Source organism: Alosa alosa, chromosome 15 (assembly GCF_017589495.1).
Source record: "Alosa alosa isolate M-15738 ecotype Scorff River chromosome 15, AALO_Geno_1.1, whole genome shotgun sequence".
Lineage (NCBI taxonomy): Eukaryota > Metazoa > Chordata > Actinopteri > Clupeiformes > Clupeidae > Alosa > Alosa alosa.
This window is the reverse complement of record NC_063203.1, coordinates 17,344,863-17,365,738: the sequence shown is the minus strand read 5'-3', so window position 1 is coordinate 17,365,738 and position 20,876 is coordinate 17,344,863. Positions and strand designations below refer to the sequence as shown.

Sequence of the window (20,876 nt, the reverse complement as noted above, 5' to 3'; positions counted from 1 at the left end):
TTTTCCATGTCTGCCTTGTTTTGTTAATTGATTCCACCATGACGCTATGTGGCGCCACCTGCAGACTACCATATAAACCCTTCTTAAGTAGGCTGGGTGTTCTATCTATTTAAAGTCAGCTATAGTCTTCAAAAGAAGCAGTGCTGAACTGATGTCAAGGGGTTTACGGATAACAAGGCACATCCTCTGAAGGCCTACTGAGAAAATAAGATATGAATCTTAGCCACGATAAGCTCTCGGGTTGTACACTCACATGGTTATCTATAGTGTGCACAGTAAGGCGATCAGTAGATTTTGACATGCCAATCGCAAGCATGTCACGAAATACAGAACTGTTAATTTACATAGCCTACTTGCATGGCAATATGATGAAACAAGTAGCATGAGGATTCCATTTTTATTAAAACTGATCGGTCTGCAATCTTTCGGTCTATAAACAAATAATGTTCAGAGACCTTACAATCAGGGGCAATGCCATTAAAGGACTAAAATCTGGTATCTAGAATGCATTTCTTTTTTTTATATAAATGTAAAAGGAGGTTTTTTTTTTTTTAATTGATGGATAAACCTGAGTATTCATTCTTATGGCTCCTTATATATATATATATTTTTTTTTTTTTTGTTCCAACACAATACCATTATAAAGTACACATTTGTCAAAGAAAAACAAAAAACAAAAAAACAGTGTGTTCATTTTTGTATTCATGATGAATTTGATTCCCCCCCCAAAAAAACCATCCAATTTGGAAAAAAACTTGTATAAACTCACTTAAGAAAGGTTTTACGTTAAAAAGAATCCAAATTCAGTGGTTTAAAAATCCAACCAGCTATAACCTTTTTTTTTTTTTTTTTTAAAGTGTTCATGAGGTGATTAAAAATATTCTAAAAACATCTTAAATCTCAGTTCTTTTTTTTTTTTTTTTTAAAAGAAGAATTCCAGTCGTCAGTATCGTCGATAACGTCCATCCCGTGGCGTGTCTCTAGAACCCTCTCGCTGGTCCCGCCTCCTGTCGGGGTAGTCTCGGTTGCGGCCTCCGCTGCGGTCGTCGTGGTGATGGAAGTCGCGGCGGTGCCGCTCCGGCCCTGCGTCGCTGTAGCGCTGATCTCGGCCGTGATGGCCTCCTCCGGAGTCCTGCTGGTGGGAGTACCGATGTCCTCTCGAAGACTGGTTCTCCAGCTGCCATGGGCTTTCTGCAGCAACACCACCACCTCCTCCTCCGACTCCACCAGCGGCTCCTCCAAACGCCGGCGGGAAGCCCATGGGGAACGCTCCGTTCAGTTGCTGGAGCTGGTGCATCTGCAGCTGCCACATGTTGTTCATCTGCAGGGGAGACGACAAGTTTATTTATTTAAAAATAAATAAAAGTGCTGGCAAGATGGATGCTGGCCTGACGCAAACCGCACTATGGGGATTTGGAACTGTAAGCCAAGTGGTATTTTCTCCTGGTTCCTTTATGGAAGGGTTGACAGGTTAAGTTAAGACGTTTCTGTCAGCCAAATTCCACTTGCTCTGAAAAACTTAACCGGTGCCATACAATGTGCCAATACCATGACTCGGAAAGGGAGCATTTATTTTAAATTCTAGGCTAGCAGCTCGTTCAGCAAATGTATGATGTCATGTCCTCCAAAGCCATTCTGAGGTAGATATTAAAAAAAGGAATTCATGATTCTTATAATAACACCAGGAAATGTTGGAAAGGGTGGTATTTGCCATGTAAAAAATACAGGCCAAGGTTCATTCTCAAGATGTACATATAAATAGAAATTGCCAAAAGAATCAGATCTGCTTGATTGCAAACATTGTAGGAGAGAAGACAAAACAAATGGCTGTTTTAAGCCTCATATGTCGCTTTCCATGGCAAACACCATTTTTGATATGATAAACATTGCTTTAACCCACATCATATCAGGAGTTTGGTTGGGAGTGATCTACAAAGGGCCTGACTGAAGAACAGGGACAAATAAATCATTTTAATTTCACCACAGGGAGAAGGGGAAACCTCTCCCACAACACTCAACTGTGTTTCATTCCGTTTCATTGTACAATATCTGTATATTATACAATATTAATGCAAATGGTAAGCTAGCACTGCTTTGTTCGTTTTGTTCATTTGCACCAGGATATCACACTAGCAACAGACTGTAGCCTACGCGCTAGCTGATGGCAGACAGTTGTTTCTTTTTGCTTTTCTGCCCACACAAGCAAAACGACCCAACAGGACAGACAGCATCGCAACGCCTGCTTTGAAATCACTTACAGTAGGTGTGTGTTTGGCTAACACAACAAGGTGCAATACTGTCTTACAAAATCAACAAAAAATCCAAATGAGAAGGTACATGGCGGCACCCCCACCCACCCACACACAATATGACAAGCACTCATACCAACATTTGGCACTGTATTGACACAGCACAGGGCACATTTGAGCATAACGGGTTGAGCAATTAATGACGTTTTTAAACGGAAGAAGGAAGTTCGGGAGGAGCGTAACAAAATGTTCTATGCCTACAGCGTCTTTATCATGTAATTTATTCCCAGCCTACCTGTTCATGCTGCAGCATTTGGTTTGATCACTCGCTTTCAACCCACCACCTCACCTCATACATCCGGGATCCCATAGGAATATCATAGCATTTAGGGGAGTAATGCATGGATCCTGCTTGATTCCTGCCTGTGCAGTAGATTCCTGCACGATTACTGCCAAGCACTCCATGACCCTGGCTAGAGATCTCACCAAACACGCTTTTTCACTTGCTTTCCTTTTTAGCTAATTTGGAATGTGAACTCGTGAAGTAGTAGTAGTAGTAGTAGTAGTACTAGCAGTAGTAGTAATTTTTAAACATCCAGAGGAACATGACTGATAACTTTAAATTATAGAAATGGTCATTTTTATATATATCTGGAGGTTTCACAAAAATGCTGGGGCTTTGAAGGAATTAGTTGACAAGAAAAAAAAAAAAAAAAAAAAAAAAATATAGTGCGAGGACACACCAGAGCGATGTGCTGACCCATTCAGACTTGCATGTCGGGTTGTGACTTGTGTACATGATATTAACCAGGGGTTCAGGATTTGGAGGGTAAGTTAGCATCCTGACACCATCTTTAAAAATGGTGTCTGACATGTGTTCACTTCTGGCACCATTTTCACAAACAAGCCAATTAGCTGCCACATTTCCCATGGCCTCAAATTATGTCATCCATATGGGTTGGCAGATCCTCCCAGCAGGAAATTGCCAATTCAACCACATATCTATCATTGTACACCATGTTGTCTCCATCTGTAAAGTGGCACCTGATTGTCTAACTCTATGGTGCCAGAAATTAGCCTTGTGAAATGTTTAAAAAGATGCTTACGGTGAATTTCAAAGCTTTTTTGGGCCATTGAAATGAATGGGGGTGGTTCTTGCAATGCCAACATGAATCAATCATCAGTCTCTTGTGATGAATGAATAATTAAGTACACAAACTCACCAGGGCTTGCCTCTGTAGTGAATCAGGTGAAGAGAAAGATCTCTGCATTTGAGGAGGAGTAGAGAAGAGCGGAGAGCCCATCTGATCTGGCCGGTCATACCTGAACAAAAAAAAACATTTTATATTAAATCACTTATATCATACAATCATATTTACACTTCAGGTAAAATATACAGTTAATCAAACAAACCAGGGGTTAACTAAAAGGCAAGATTTTCTTGAAGCTGCCTACATAAGCCAGTGACTTTGCTTTGTATTATAGCCCTCTGCACAACTTGCATGCTTAATTACCTTCCAGGTGTGTTTGATGGACTAGGATTCTTCCCCTCTTGGTTCATATGGCTACTGCCTGTAGCAAGAAGACAGATTTAGCGTAACTGCTTACTTCTATTAAGCTGAAACACTAATACCAAACACAACCATTAAAAAGTTACCTGATCTGAATTGAATTTTTAGTGCTCTCCCAAACAGCTTTGTCCCGTTGAGCAACTCCATGCCATAGGGTACAGAAACCTCATGTTTAAAATTGACAAATGCAAATTGTTTTGCTCTTCCATCATTGTCCTTGGGGATTTTTACTTTGATTAGAGGGCCAGCCTGCATGATGACAAAACAAAGTTTTCCAAAAGTCCCAAGTAAAAGCCTAGGCAATAGATAGCTATAGATCAATGTATCAACAGTTAGCTTATCACCACACAGAAGACAAGCAACCTCATCACTTCAGACCAACGTCAACAAGAAATGTTTGCAACACTGAGATCACAGCTCTGGCACCCTCGCTGAAACTGCAGCGACTGAAGAGCAGTGGCAAGGACTACACAGATACTGAGAAGACTCATATAGTCCCTACTTTCAGTGCGATTAGGCACACAAAAAACGAGACATGAAAAACTATTCCATTAATTTTCAAGGACTCAATCAGGTAACGCTACGCTCCAAATGCAGAAGAACGTTAACGTTTACCATTAGGATGCTAACGAGAGTGCCACTGTGTTAAGTTAGTTTGTCCATGATGTTACGCCTTTACACGTGTTTGAAATACCTACTCGAAAATTAATTAGACACTTAAAATGTAAATGATTATCAGATAACCAGATAACTGATAGCTGTTAATTAAGCGCTAACGTTGTCCATAAGCTAACGTTAGGCTACGTTTTATTCATACCTGTAAAAACAACTCGAACAACAGCTCTTCTGTGACTTGTGGGTCGAGATTTCCCACAAAAAGAGTCCGATCCGCTTCATCCAAAACACCCATTTCTGGTGAATGTATAAAAGGAAATACCTTTTACCCCGACTAAGTATTTTGGTTGGCAGTTACGTCTGGTTAGCCTGCTGGCTAGCTAAATAAACAGGCCTGAAATGGCCGTAAAGCGATTATGTGCCGTAGGGGGGCGTACTGTCGTACATTCACAACGACAATCGAGTTTTCAGTCAATCGGGTTCTCCCTTCCATTTATGCAAGTGCATGCAAAATAAAGACTTTAAATGTCTACTTTGCATTTTCAGTCCAAAGATGTGATGTGGCATTCTAAAACCTACATCCTCAAAAGTAAAATATTTCACGTAGCCTGTAATTGGCTTAATGCATGGTCTTGAGGGACACTGTGTAGGCTACCAGAAGAGGCACTGTTTTGGACGATTAGAAGTCAAGTCAAGTTACTTTATTTGTCCCCCCATGGGGCAATTTGTTGTGCAGCAAATAGTATAGTACAAATCACACACACAGTAAAGAGGTTGCCTACCTTGCAGGCATAGTTTAAAAAAAGGTGACAACTAAACAGTCAACAAATGTAACAATAGAATAAGTAAAATAGAATACAAAAAAGGGCTAATCATATCAAGGTCTTCTGACTTGTCCACATTAAGGTCTTCTTGGCATTAAGCTTCCTAAGGCAATGCAGGCACTGCTGGCCTTTCTTGCCAAGCAAACTAGTATTTGGCTCAAAACACAACTTGTCATCAATAATGGATCCAATACTTGTACTCTTTAACAACCTCTATTTCCATTAGTTTTTACAGTGTTACAGACATTATGCCTAAAGTCAATACACATGTCCTTAGTCTTTGAGGCATTCAGTTCAAGAAAGGCATCCTGACACCATGTTACAAAATGGTCAAAGACCGGACCCTGTGAAATTTCCTCGTTGTTCAGTAAGCTGACAATAACCGTATCATTAGCAAACTTCACCAAGCGTCGGTTATCGGTTGTCACAGAGCGACAGTCATTTGTATACAGAATGTAGAGGAGAGGGGAGAGAACACACCCCTGCGGTGAGCCAGTTGATGTGAGGGCCAAGTCAGAGAGGTGACCATTGACTCTCACTTGCTGAGATCTATTAGTGAGGAAGTCGAATATCCAGCCCACAAAGTTGGCCTCCAGTTGGAACTGATGCAAGAGCTTCTCAACCAGCAGGTGGGGCTGAATGGTGTTAAAGGCTGACGAGAAGTCCACAAACAGTAGTCTGGCATGGTTTTGCTCTGGGCTGAATATGTTGACAGAAGAACTCTTTATGTAGGCAAAGAGAGAACTGGTGGTGGCATGTATTTTCTGAATATGGAATGTTTCACCTACAACACTGGCTATGTTAATTGTAAAGGATTGTACTCCTCTATTGTAGACCAGTGAAACTTCAGTCTGGAGTACCAAGATCTCTGTGCTGTCTCTTTCATGTTGTTGGCATGATACAATGGCATCCAAACCATGGGAATCATCATTCAATTAGTAACACTGTAATCATCATGATGATTTACTGGAATCATCATTCAATTAGTAACACTATCAAACTGTATCAGAGCTACAGAAAACTTATCAGCTTTTTGTGGGTAGATGCTATGTTAGCGGATGCATGATGTGTTTCTCATATTGCCTAGAATAATTTAATTATGAACCCAATGCATGAGGCAACGAGGTGTGCCATCAATAAAAAATACAAATTGTAACCCCCTTCGCATCCACTTAAACTTGTGACCTTGGGGTGCGGCTGGAAGACAGCTAATATAGTCCCAGCAGAGATAACCTAGTCTGGCTAAGCTCTTGCCAGCAGGTGGTCTCCTCATCCATTAAAAAGAGACTCGACTACCAGAATGCTGATGAGACATTCCCGTGGCCGCCCAAGTAAATGCCAAGATCAGATTGCTGAGTCGCAGTCCCTCAATACGGAGCCTTGGGCGAGGCAATCCCACAGAGCTTTAGTGCCAAGCCAGGCAGCCATGGGAGAACCTGACCACCATGATAATCAGGCGCTGGCTAGACCTTGCCTGCTGAATTAATTAGTATAATTGAAAGTGTAATGATTTTTCAGTCACGCTTGAGGGACACATAGAAGGACTACAGCTGTGTCTTGTGCTCGTGCTCAGATAGGCGTGGCACATCGGAGAGGTCCGCCTCTCACTGCAGCAATCGTGCCATTTAAATGACCGATGAACTGGTGCATTTGGATGTTTCGTGTGCACAGTGTTTTTACAACATCCTTTCACTACATTCACTAACACAACCATCACAAATGAATTCCTTTATTTATTTATTAAGAGTGTTAATAGTGGCAACCCCGCTTGTAAATCAAACAGATGTAATTTTGTGAAAAACGTATACCATGTTTTCTGGGTACAACCTACTTCAGAGTTTGCCCAGGCCTACTCTTTACTGGTTTAGTTCCAACATACACTCGACACTCACTAACCAACCAATTTTCCCATGGTCCTTTGACATTACATGCTTGAATAATTATTCTGAGTAATTTTGTGACTGTAAATGTTGTTACCATTTTTTATTTAGTAGTGTAATAACATGGCCACAGTAATAAAATTTTGGTTTATAGGATCTAATTTAAATGTTTTTGGCTGGTGAAAGTAGTTTTCAGTATTTCAATTGGCAGCTCTAAATATCAGGACTGTAAAAGCATAAAACCACACCTGTGCCGTTCTCTTTAACATCACACGAACAGGAATATTTTTTTGTCCCAGGATAGCAATTATATTTTATCTCTGCTTTTCCACAATGCTTGGCTTTATTACACTTCCAGAGAACTTTAAGGAATTATAATTCTTAAGGAGTGGTGTCATAATATTGCTGAATGTCTTCGTCAACAGATCCAGATGAGCTGTTTTTTAATGTTTGCTGTGACCTTTTTGTTACGACCTGACAGAGACTTAAAGTCATTCATAACTGAGATGTGAAAAACTGCTTAATGTTGCAGATGCTTTCAGAGGAAAATAAGTTTGTGTGTTTGGTTCACATTCCATATAATGGTACAGTACACATAGCATCGGGTTGAACAGATGATATGAGATGATAAGGTTAAAAACAAACATATTCTAACATCAGCTATGCTAGAGTTTGCATGGCATGAGGACATCTATGAAAAGAATTCCCTTGCACTTTGGGGTATGATCTCTCATGAATTTGCAGTAGATGGCAGTGTTGATCCTCTGAAGCGCTGATGCTTCTTTGGAGGTAGCATCTAAGCTCCTGGAAAACAATGTTTGGAGCTGTTAAAATATAAGCAGTTATTATTTGACTCTGGGGCCAAGGTGCTTTCAGGAGAGCTTTGATAGAAAGAGGAGATAGAAATGGGTAAAGACAGATGTACTCCTCTTTTGGCCCTGGCAGTTCATTCCCAAATCCCCTTCTCTCCCTCTCTCTCTCTCTCTCCTCTCTCTCCCTCTTTTCAGTGTATGTCTTGATGTCTGTCTTCCTTACCTCTTCCTTGCTACTCTCTAGTCAAATACTGAAGATGTGAAACAAGGAAGCTGCAGCTGTGTGCACGAGCACATTCCAAACTCCTCTCTGTTGCACTCTGTTGGCTGGCTGGGGGAGTATGGCAGCCGCACAGATGCTGCTCCTTGGTGTGACAAAAAATATTGGCTAAAAACATGTCAACATGAATTATATCTAGGGTGTGACTCTGCGGCGCGTCTCATGGAAGAAGAGTTACATTTCACCATGATGAGAAATCTCTGAGCGATGTCATAGGGAAATCCTAATTAGATGATAATAATGGCAACATCAGAATATTTAATGTACAGCGTGTGTCATCTCCCATTTCACCACTGTATGGCTGTGTTTCACAAGCAGTCAGTTATTTATTTATTTGTTTTCTCTCTTTCTTGTTGTTTTGGTTAGTTTGCTTCATTGGTTTCGTGTTTTGAAAAAAAGATGTAAAATATGTAACAATGTTGATGATTTCTAACGAGCATTAGCATATGTGCATCCAGATATGGTAATGTAGAGCTCTTGGGGCTGGGTTGTGTATCCAGCAGCTGCAGCAGCATCGGCTTCATCTTTGGGCTGAAATGCTGTTCTCCAGTCGGTTAATGTACTTCCCTCCAAGATTAGTATGCCGTATATATTTCAATATCCATGCCTTATTTCATCCATTAACCTTTAGTTCGTTTTTGCAATCGGCCTCCTTGACTAATTACTTGGAATGGCATGTATTGGTTTTACTCCAGTGGCTGTGGTAGAGCTAGAGCCTTGCCAATCAGTTTCAGTCCAATCATTATAGAGACACTTAAGTGTATTGAATGTAAGCTAGAAATGTGTGTGTGTGTGTGTGGAGGTACCACTCCCGGCCTGGGATGTCAAAACGTCACACTCAGTATGATTACCACACATGGCTTCTTGGCTGCTGTGTGTTATCTCGTATCTTGCGGCTTGTAGAACAAACATCGGCATTATTTTGATTGAACTGGGAAGCGTGATAATGGAGGTGTATGGAGCCCACCCCTCCCCATGGAAAGCCTTCTCTTCTCCTGGCTGACTGCAGCCCATCCACCCACTCCAGGGAAATGGACATGAATGGGCATTCAAAGAACTGAAAAGCATGGCTGGCCGGTAGATCTAGGCCACCAGCCTAGCACCACGTGGTCACGTGCTGTTTTTGTTCCCGCACACTTAACCTCCCACAAGGATGTGTGCATAGTCACCACCACTCACACTTGAGTCCTTCATTCCTCTTTTGCTCTCTCACTCATGTGCTCTCTTTCTCTCTCTCTCTCTTTCTTCCCCTCTGGCTCAATTTATTCCTCTGTTCATTCATTCATATTCATAATTCATGTGGAATGAAGTGATTCAGGATCATTAAATGCACATGAATATTTGTGGGATGAAACTTTAATTAAGCTGTTCGTTCTCCTGCGCACGATGGCGGTTGCTGAGTGGCTCCCCGCTGGGCCGAGCTGGTCGTGGGCTTAATGGTCTATACCTTTATGATAGTGGCTCTACTTGGTCCCTTATCCGCACGCTCCAGCCTAACCCTTCCCACCCTCCACTCCTCCTGGTCCAGGCTCTCACCAACGATTGCTTTTTAAATGGTTATGGGTGCCATGCTGGGTGTGCAGATCAATCTTGCTTAATGCAATGGACCAGCAGGGTCTCAGCCCCTTGCTGTATTCACATGTTAACGTCTAATCATTTATGGATCTATTGCGCACATGGATGGGGATATACAAAGTAGAGTGTGTTTTAAGAGCAACGAACGTGCTGACAAAAGTTTTAGCGTGGTACTGTGTTCTAACAGGCTTGCCAATGTGTTGCTCGTTTGGAGTGAGATTCACGCCTTTGCAGGTAATTTCACGTTGAATTTCACGTTGTCTCATACAATCACTCCTGGACTTTTTCCATTAACGGTGATGCATGTCAGGCATAATAGAGCAGACGGGACACTCTGTCTTTCGCCAGACAGTTCCAAAAGTTGGTTACCCTAGGTTACACATCTCCCAAAGTGACACACAGCTTTGCAGTTCCAGTAGTTTACTCCTCCAGTGTTATGCAGGGATGTGATTCTTCTTGGCTGAGTGCTTCGGTCTTGCCATTGGGATCAACTTGTCGGAAGGAGTTGAGACGTGAAGGTGCTGAACGATAAAGTCTCAAGGGGAGGGGTGGTGTGTTTGTGTGTGTGGAGGGGGTGGGGGGGGGTTGAGGAACGTTCCAGAGTTCAATCAGAGGAACGTGCGTGCCCAGGTCACAGCTCTTGTACCGTTTCCCCTCACCACTCTCCCAGTGTGCGGTTTTGTGTCATCGGCCCTCTGCGGCGAGGGTCGTTAGCGCCGCCCCATCACTTCCTGTAGTCTGCCTCCCAGTGCCGGCTCTCAGAAGGGGTTTAATTACTTCAATGAAGTTCATCATTAAAAGCGTGGGTGGGCGAGGTACAGGGAGTGAGGGAGGCACAGTGCCTAACATCATGAATCATATGGTCAGAATTTGTATATTGTCCACCCACACACACACACACACACAGGCACGCAAACATCCTTCCCCAGACAAGGAGGGCTACAGCGTCAGCAACATTTATCACACTCGGCGAGTTTTTGCCTCGTACTCAAAGCAGCCTGTTGAAGTGCGCGCACAGACTCAGACACACAGACATGCACACATTGGTCTGGGACACACAAACTCCCCAACACAGACACACACACACTGGCCTGGTACGCACAAGCGCACACATATAAACTCAGAGACAGACAGACACACACACTGCCACAACTTGCGTCAGAGGAGCCTTGCAGGACACTATCTGGTAAGTCATAAGCACGCGCCGGCGGGCACAATTAACTGACGGAGAGTAGATCTGAAGTATCAGATTTCATATCTCAAGCATCCAGAGATCGGGATCCATCATGTCTCTCTTGTTTGATGCTTTGGTGCCCAGGGAGAGGATAATGAGTGCTGTCAAGGAAGCGCCGGTCGTTTCGTTCACTGTCTTTAAGGCACGTCTCATGTCAACCAGGAGGCCCCCACGTGCAAATTAAAAGTCAGCCGTCCTGAAAAACCCAAGCAAGAGGCCCCACCACCAGTATCGGACTTAAGACAGCTACTAAGCTTGAAATCCCGTATTGATTCGCTAAAGACATGGTGTACATAATAATGCGGGGATACTGGGAGAGCACTGATATTAAACTGGCGATCTGACAGACGATTTGTTTCATGAGTGTGTTTAATCTGGTGTGATTAAAATGAATCTTGACCCAAATCATGATCACCTATTAAAGTTCATTTGTTTTCTCAAACCAGCAAGGGACCTGCTCTCTTGACCATTCATGATGCAATTAAGTTGGAACTGGTTGCAAGTGGGAATCAATAGAAGCAACTGGCTTGGAGGAAACTCGTGTCCTTGAGAATTAAAGCCCAAAGACATTGACTGTGTGATTGTATGTTGTAACTAGGCTTTGTGTCAATTTCACATCAATTTTAACAAACGCGGCTGAAAATGGGATTTTGATGAATATATTCCCCCAAGACTTGACTCCAATCCCCTATTGAGAAACAGCCGGCTCATTCTAATTCGTCTTTCACCTTTTTTCTCCTCACTGGGCTTTTTGTTTGGAAGGTCATATGAGGTAAATTTAGGTACGCCAATTCAATTCCAAATATTCTATTTTTTTCCCTCTCATTTAGTACCTTAAATGAAAATTCATGTGGACTGTACACATGACGAAATGTCTTCTGAGGTAAAGCAGCAGTGTTCTAAGAGTTATCGAGTTGAATTTATTCTCTCCCCTAGCATGATGGTGGCACATCTCAGCATGAATCTGCAAATGACTACATGCTCTGCTTCAAGGATGAAAGCTTTTACCTACTGGACCTCCAGTGGTGCTGCTTAGAACCAACTGAACCATGATGAAGTGATTCATTTGATTATGTATATATCCATCATGTTGAAGGCAACATATCTGGGTATCCTGAAAGACATATATGCACATGCAGTAAAAATATAGGCCTACCTTGGCAGAACCTAAGGACACAGCTGCTGATTGTCTGTCCTTAGTGTTACATTGTGTGATGGTTAACAACCCCTGCTCTTGCCTTGGCAAGAACCCGCCGCTTTCCTGAAGCCAGTGTCGCCATTGCTCAAGTGAAAGAAGACTGCATTTAAGCATGTAATTGCATGCGGAAGCTATTTGTATAGCTGAACATTTTATGGAGTGCAAAAGAAGGTCAAAGAATCCTCAATCTTGTTGGTAACGCTCACTGCGTAAATTAATTGCTGGCGGAGGCTTTGCGAAATAATTGAATTGACTTCCAGACTTATATCTGCATAAAATTGCCAAGCTAACCTTCATATAAGCTCTGAGCTCTCAGGAGACTTTTGTTTGTTTCCTCTCCTTTCATACCCGGCTTACCATTTCTAAAGACGTGCTCTGGAGCTCTCCGGCCTGGCTCTCTCACCTGCCTCGCTGCCTCCCTAACCGTGTTTTGGATGAGCGCTAAAACCAAAATAAGATTAGACAGGTTTGGCCAGGTTGGCTCCGGATCAAATCAACACGACGCCCCGACCTGGGCACTAATCTGTCACTGTCAAAACCTGTCGAAAGGTGCACCGTGTCGTTTGTATGATCTGTTTTGATACTAGGCTCATTAATCATTGAGCCCCTCGTTTGATTTGATCATTTAATGGCACATTAAAAAAAAAAACGGAAGGGGATTTTAACAGGCGTTGGGAAGAGATAGGCATGTGACGAATAAATTGCATGACATGCGACATGAATGTGTAAATAGCGATGAATTAGCCTGTACAAATTAGCATAATAATTGGTGATTAAACGTGTCTTAAGTCTAATGAGGGGAGCAGTGCAAGAGTTGCTGGAGGCATATTATCAATGCATTTTAGCAGACATCTAATGATGTTGACTGAGGTCTGTAGACTGCAGTATGCGCCCTTACAGGTGTTTTTAATCAAAACATGTAGGCTAATGTATTTTTGTATGTATGACCACTCTACCATATTCATTATTAACATTATTATGTATATACAGACAGGTGGAATAAATTTGTAATCCACTGTTATGATATATTTGGGCCATGAGAGCTCTGAATGCATTGAACACGCTTTGGAAATAGCCAGACTTCAGATGAGGAGCCTGGTTCATTTAAGGAACTCAATCTACCTGCAGCCAGAACATTCATATTGGATGGCACATTCTGCTCCGGCATCACGGCTGTTGCTTTTCATTTACAATGCTAACGTGACACACGCTCAGCCAACTAGCTTGGAGGGGGAAAAACTAGAAATCCTCCCAAAATAGCTTGTGTGTATCAACACCCACACGCTAGGGTTCAGCTCTTGCCCTGGGCAATCATATTTCATCAATCTTTCAGCTGTCTATTGACGGGATGTCCGCACGTATTTGTGTGATGGGTGTTGGTGCACTGTGAAATATTAATTTTTATATTCTCTGGGTGGTGTTGCCGAGCGCGGGAGACAAAAGTGATGCCTGTGGCATTTTTCGGACCTCTATTGTATTCATTAACCCAGCTGATAATGTGGGTGGAAAGTAGTACAGCTGACCACTTGTCAGCAATGGGTCCACCACAGCAGCCGAGGCGTGTACATTATGCAGTGGCCCAGAACACACAGGCTGAATACAGATGACTTAGTGGAGGTTACGATCTAAAAGCCCTGCTTTTTACTTGATAACCTTTTCTCAGTGTTAAAAGAGTATGGGTAGAAAATATAGCACTAGGTCACTGTGGTCCTGCTGAATTTGTAATTGCACTTTGATAGCCCTTTTACTAAGTTTGAAATGTGCACACCATGTAGGCTCCATCACAAAAGGGCAATAAAGATGAATATTGAAAGTGGATCATTAAGAGAATGTGTAGTACAGTAATCTGCTTCCTTCTTCCGTATTCATAAGTGCAGTCGCAGATAGCAAACAAAAAAGAAAGGAGTAGGCCTAAGTGCAGAAGCCATTTCCGAAGCTACTGAAGTGTAGATTTGCACACTCTAGTTCACACCTATTCAAAGTGACGGTGACGCAAGTGCCAAGGTTGTGCCGTGGTTAGGTGCCTCTTATTTAAAAAACTGTCAGAAAGTAAATAAATTAGGCGCATCAGTCTGAGCGCAGAGTGCCGGTCCAAATGCCGCTGAGTATAATAATAATGCCATGTATGGATGAGGAAGGAAGGGATGATGGGAACGCTCCATAAATCACGGGCTTCACATTGTACCGGGACGCATGTGGCTGTAATAGCGTTGCATGGTTTATCAACAGTTTACGGCATCGCACTCAAGGCCCCTGGCCTGTAAAGTGGAGATGATGCAAGTGCATCATACTGTTGGGGGAGGGAGGGTGTAAGCTTGTAGGAGAGTATGTGTAGATTTACAGTGCCAGCCATTGTGTTTTCTTAGATGCCCCGCACAAAGCCATAAGCTGCCTGGCAAAACCATAAATCAAATGTGTCGTAGGTAGTGGTGAGTCGGAGAACAAGAGCAAAAGTGTCTATCCATCAATGTAAATGAATGACAAGGGTGTATAGAAATGTGATTGTCGGGAGAGGCGACATTCACAGGTAACAGAATATGGTGCCACAGAGATGCTTGCCTTTTTGCAATGCTTTTTGGGACTTATTGGGCATCTATTAGGGAAGAAATGCGCGTGCGCAAGGCTTGACGACACCAACCTTGCTCCAGCGGCACACCAAATGATTGGCACAGTGTATTCACATGTCGACTTTTTTGACGCAGAAGGGCGGAATATGTGTAGACAACTGCCATGTTGGTGTTACAAACTAACCCCATGCATTTCCATGGATGATTTTTTGATTGCTGTGTCTCCTCATTAGAAAGTCTCTGGTAACTGCCTGTCGTTAGGTTGCCCCGCTTGACAAAAAGACAAAAGGCCTAAATTCTTGCTCAGAAAAAATATCTGGAGGCTGATTACAGCATACACATTTGACTACACTGGATGGTTAGTTAGTATACAGCATTAGGGCAAGTATGACCTCCACATGCTAGGCTCTCAAATGAAAGGGAACATCTTCCCTGTCCTAATTAAGCAGACAGTGGAGGTCAAGCCATACTTAAGTGCTCCACTAAAAGAACACTATGTTACATGATCACCTCATTTTCATAATTTTAAAGCAGGCTAATGAGGAAAAACTTTAGTTTTGCCCGGAGCCGGCATTGTTTGTTTGATGCTATTTTATCATTTGGTTAAATGTTAATGAAGTTTTCATTTCATTTAGACCGATTTAATATCACACTCTGAGGATTCTGCCCCTGTTTGAGCTGTTAGGAATCCAAGCTGGTGTTAATATTCTAGTCACAGAGTAGGCTGTTGACTTAATCGTCGGGTGTTATCAAATCATGTTCTTTTACCTAATGGACCATCTGGAGTCCTGTGAACAACAGTGACATTGACATAATGATTGCAATATCATCAGTTCTTGTGCAGTATGGATTCTTTTATTTTCTCTTTTCTTTTTTTCTTGTGACTTTGTCTATTTTTCACTGTCTGTTTTGTGCCCATGTCTCAAAACAGCACTTAAGTGCTATCAAGCAGTTTCTTCTTTTCCTAAACTCTTTAACAGCTCATTTTGAACAGTAAGTCATTTCTGTTCCCACCCACAACATACATACACCCATTTGCGAGGAGACAGCACAATTAATCCACAACACTTCTCCACCTACACACCTATTAGCGTATGCTAATTGTGTTGGAATGAGAGGGCATTTGGACCCCGTGCTGTTTTCCCGCGGCGGCTGGTGCACAATCTGAGCGATCGGGATCGGCTGCGGACTGGCAGCAGTAGGGGCAGGCACACCCACTCATGATTGAAGGTGCTGAGAGAGGAGCTTGCCCGTCGTAAATCCGAGGCCACCTCAACTGTCAGGCTCCCAGAGGCAGAGCAGAAGAGGGAGAGTAATGGACACGCGCTAGAGCAAGCCAGATCATTTACACCACCACGGAGTCCATCTTGCCTCCTCTCTTAACATTGTATTGTTTAAACTGAGACCACGCCATGTGGAGTAACCACTGGTCAAATGCAGTCAAAATACCTTTGAGGCTTTGTTTTTACATTACACTGTGTGTGACCAACCCGGTCTCACAAGTCCTCTCTGAAGTCATCACGAAAATAAATCTATTAAAACGTGCTGCGATTACGATAAAGGCCCTTTTTTCGTGCAAGGACAACGCTCCCCTACCCTATGTGTGACACATTCTGTGTCTCATCCTTCCACAGCTGTATGCTGGGTCAGGCTGAGCTTTGCTCAGAGTTATGACAATAGTAAAGACTTATGCCAGGCCATTGTTAATGTCTGTGCTCTAAAACAGTTAAGCTCCTATTACTTGAATCAAATTAACTGTTGTCCAGTTATTGCTTCTGTAAGCCTTAATTAATTGACTCTGACGTTTAAAAGGAAGTTCAGTGTTATACAGTAGATTTGTCCTCGTGCTGCAGTCCCTCTTGGCTGTCTTTTCAGTTTCGCATAGCAAATGTACGTATTTAATCTCCTACAACATGGTGGAACACCTGTAATGTCATCTTTAATTAATCATAATGGATGTCCAGGTTGCCTGCAAACATTGCGTCTGTCATTGCCAATGAGAGAGAGTGCCCGGTGTTGAAGCCATCTGTACGGGGGCTCCACCACTGTTCCTACCTGTTAAAAGCTCTTTGTGGATGTATTTTTAAAGCCTTCATCCGCTTCACGTTGACCTCAACAAGAGTGGACCTAGAGCTAAGAGTAGCCAGTGCCCACCAGGGGTGATTGGGAGTGTGACACCATGGGAAGTTTTGTCCACACACACACACACACACAGACACACACACATGGGTCACTGGGGGAGGCCAGGGCAGGTGGCAGGGTGATGCAAGAGAATTGGTCAGAGTTGCAACTCCTTGGCAGATGGATGTTAGCTGTAAATTGGAAGGTTTGTTGCAGGATACCCTTTTTGTCCATTGTGTGGTGGTGGTTGGTGGTTGATTGTCAGCTCTCATTCTAAAGGCAGAACATGAGTTTAATTGGCCTAATTATTTGCAAATAACACAGATGACACACATGTAGATAATTGTTCCTACATTAAAAGCTCTATATGAGCACTTTATGGTCTGCCCAGTATAAATTCTCAATCTTACAAATTTCAGATGTACTAGTAAATTCAATTACTAGAAAATGAGTTCATTTATCTTAAGTATCTGTATCATATTTAAGGATCCAATTTATGTATTGTATGAGTCATCGGAAATGTCCGCAGCATAGAGTTTGAAGTTCCCGTTCCTACACTGGTTGCCTTGACTCCGTCAGCATATAACATAATAATGTCTCTGCCATTTCCCCTGCTGTATATTGTCAGTGTCAACATAGCTCATCGTGTTCTGTAAATGTTTAGACAGGATTACTGGCTCCTGCCTCCTTTTTAGGGAGGATCTGAGGAGGCTTAATGTTCGCCTAGATGTAATAGTGGGGAAAACTGATAGGTGTTAAATAATGAATTGCATGTGAGGGCATGTGCAGATTGCTTGTGTGCCAGAGCTAACACACTTGCCTGTTGTTGTTTTCTTTTAGGCAAATACAAACACAGCTGTCGTTAATTTAATATCCACATGATATGTTCTCCATCCACGCATCCCTCGAGCATTGCCACCCTAGGCAGTCCCATATGTCGCATTTACCAAGAACCACCATTGCTTTGGCTAACTTGCCACGAATGTGAGAATATCTTCAGTCGACCATGAAAGCAAAGGTTATTATAACTATTTAGCATAGTGGTGAAGCAAGTGTCTAGCAGGGGTCAAGGCAGGCAGATTTACAGCAAGGGCTGAAAGAATGGAACGAGAACCCTGAACAAATAAACTACTAGTTAAATTAAGTTAGTGCTGCTTAAAGCATAGTAACGTTAGCCTGCAGCTAACCTATCTGGAAATGAGTTTTTAACCTACTTTGTGCTTTTAAAAACAGTCAGGGACTACCATTTATTGATATGTTGGAAGAGTATTTAGCCTAAAAGAAACATCTGACTAACACAAATCAATGGGAAAAAACATGTTCAATCATAAAAACATATTTTTTCTAACCACATTTAATCGAAACTCTGATCAAATTGAATTAAAAAAAGGTTTGTAATTTACCATTATTGGACTATTCCTATCAAAAATATCCTTTTCACTATTCAACCAAAACCTGAATGTCATAGAAAGTGTATGAAATGTTAGCCTTGGCTTTGCCGAATTAAATATTTTTCCCTCATTTCTAAGATTCCTTTTTTTTTTATATATATGCACTATAATGATGTATCGCCTAATCTTTTGGCCTGTAATGAAATGCCAGTCAAAATGAACAATGTCAGTCTGAAGGGAATGCATTTCCAGTATTGTACACGGGCAGGAGTACCACAACCTACAAAATATAAAATCCGCCAGCAGTCCCTGGCACTGCGAGGGATAGCAGAGGGGTTCCCTATCACTCCTCTCACTGCTCGAGTATAAATCATCTTCATCCAATTATGATAAAGTCGGTAGGCCAGATTAGGTGGCTTACGGTGAGGAGGGAAAGGAAAGATCATTGGTGGTGACACCGTCTGACTGTGAATAAGAGGGAGATTTCCTGTTCAGCCGTGACCGTCAGCGTCCGGTAATTAATGTGGCTTTGCCCAGCCTGCCGATGGCGCAGCTATTTAAAATGCTAAATGGTTTTTTGGACTTTCTGTATGTGTGTGTTTGTGTGTGTGTGGGTGTGTGTGTAAGGGGGATGTTGAATGTGTGGGAAATAGAAATCTGTGTGTATGTGTGAGTGTGCAGCAACTCAATCGCCTCTTTTTCTAATGCCAGTGATTAATCTGTGACAGCGAGCACTGTGTTGGTGCTTTTAGAGGAGGTTGGCTAGAGCCTCACCCAGCAGTGATTGGCTCCTAGATGGATAACTAATGTCATTTGCAATCTGGTGTCAGACGGCATGATTAAGAACAGTCCAGAGATGGGGGATGTGGTGCAAATGGAAATTGGAGCGTGGAGCCTGACAGTACTGCTCGTATGGGTGCAACCAGCAGCTGGTAGGTTCTACCCGCAGTGAACGAGAGGGGGTATTTTTATCCAGGCAAATGTGGGTTGCTGTATTTTTTTCTCCTTCTCTCTCTTGCACTCTCTCTCTATCTCCCTCTCTCTTTTGCTCTAGCTCTCTTCTTGTCGGGACAAGAGGGAGAGATATTAATAAGCAAACCTCAGTTTTCTCTGTGACACTCTGGTATAAAAATGGAAGCGCTCGTTTTTGGGCCAGAAAGAGGTTCCCTCCTAGGCCTGGTGTCAAGACAGCTGTTGAGAGGAAAGAGAGAGTGAGCTGAGGCCACTCAGTGTGAATTAACTGAAACACGCCTGGTGCAACATTAACTAAAAGGGAATCCCTCCCGGTGGAATTGCATCATTTAGCCATTTTTAAATTGATTCCAGTCAGGTTCCTTTGGCAACAAAAACAGAGAGGACTGATCTTGAAGGCCCTGGGATGTGAAAATGGCGATAAATCAAATATCGTTTATTAGAGAATTTTTTTTTTCAAGTCTTCTCAAACCATTACGTGGAACTAATCGGTAATGTTCTCATCGTTTTAGTCCCCTTGAAGACATAATGAGCCAAACCGACTTTTTGACAGTCCAACCGACTGGGTATCAATTAACAGCTGGATCGCTTAACGAGTGAATCAGTCGTGGCCACTTCCCTTCCCGCGGAGATATTGAGTGTGTTGGCTTAACCCTCTCTCTCAGCCCACACAAACACATTTTGTATATGCGACTGACCTGAGATGTATTTGCAATCATCTTATTAGCAAACTCAGGTGTGACTAACAGCTTTTGGCTGGAAAGTCATGCGGAAACGGAGCTCTCCCGAGGGTTGAGGCTGAATTAGACTAACCTACAGTAACTCTGGGACCGGTTTCTGTCCCTGATGCCTCCCTGAAGCTTGGCCACAGCCTCAGCTCTGGGGTTGGCTGACCTCCATTCTGGATCTGTGGGATTTTGGGACAATGTCCTGTCTTACTGGTATCAAAGCTGTGGGGAAATATAGGAGTCGTGCATATACTGTAGGTAACATATAGAAACTATATCCAAATATGACTTTTATGTGCATCAGGCCAAGTCTCCTCCCCATAGGTGCATGGGAGGAACAGGTAGAACCAGGTTGAGTAACCTGGGGAACAGGCCACACCAGGGAGACCAATGACCATACCTGGGTTTTACCGAGTAGGCCTACTTTTATGTACAGTATGTGCATGCCTGCTGTAAAGGTATATGGTTTATAGCAGCAAAATACATATGTTAACAAATATGTTTACAATAGTCATTTCTAAGCATTGTGTGTGTTTGTATGTCTGTGTGTGTGTGTGTGTGTGTGTGTGTGTGTGTGTGTGTGTGTGTGTGTGTGTGTGTCTGTCTGTCTGTCTGTCTGTCTGTACCATCTTCTCCTTATCAGATTTCTACCAGCATCAGTATCAGTATGCTACTGAGACCCTTGAATTTCCCCTTGGGGATCAATAAAGTATCTATCTATCTATCTATCTATCTATCTATCTATCTATCTATCTATCTATCACATGTAATATTCACAACTATCTACCTAATTCATACATTATTAGCACTGGTGTCTCTGCTGCACTTGAACAAGAAGATGCCATAGACCAGGGAGTGT

At 42.6% G+C, this 20,876-nt stretch overlaps 1 protein-coding gene across 1 annotated transcript; it reads right to left on the bottom strand.

The window, feature by feature from the left end:
* Positions 1–383: 383 nt before the first annotated feature.
* Positions 384–4,894, bottom strand: rbm7 (RNA binding motif protein 7). Its single transcript, XM_048264678.1, has 5 exons — positions 4,638–4,894; positions 3,907–4,069; positions 3,764–3,821; positions 3,473–3,572; positions 384–1,321 (listed from the first exon to the last, which is right to left on the bottom strand). Exons 1-5 carry the CDS (start codon positions 4,728–4,730, stop codon positions 944–946), a joined length of 792 nt encoding a protein of 263 aa, XP_048120635.1. The 5' UTR covers positions 4,731–4,894; the 3' UTR covers positions 384–943.
* Between the last annotated feature and the right edge of the window lie 15,982 nt (positions 4,895–20,876).

Coding starts and splice junctions, on each gene's coding strand:
- rbm7 (XM_048264678.1), bottom strand. CDS start 4,730: ATGGGTGTTTTGGATGAAGCGGATCGGACTCTTTTTGTGGGAAATCTC. Junction 4,070..4,637: donor TGTTCGAGTTGTTTTTACAG/GTATGAATAAAA, acceptor GTCATCATGCAG/GCTGGCCCTCTAATCAAAGT. Junction 3,822..3,906: donor AAAAATTCAATTCAGATCAG/GTAACTTTTTAA, acceptor TTCTTGCTACAG/GCAGTAGCCATATGAACCAA.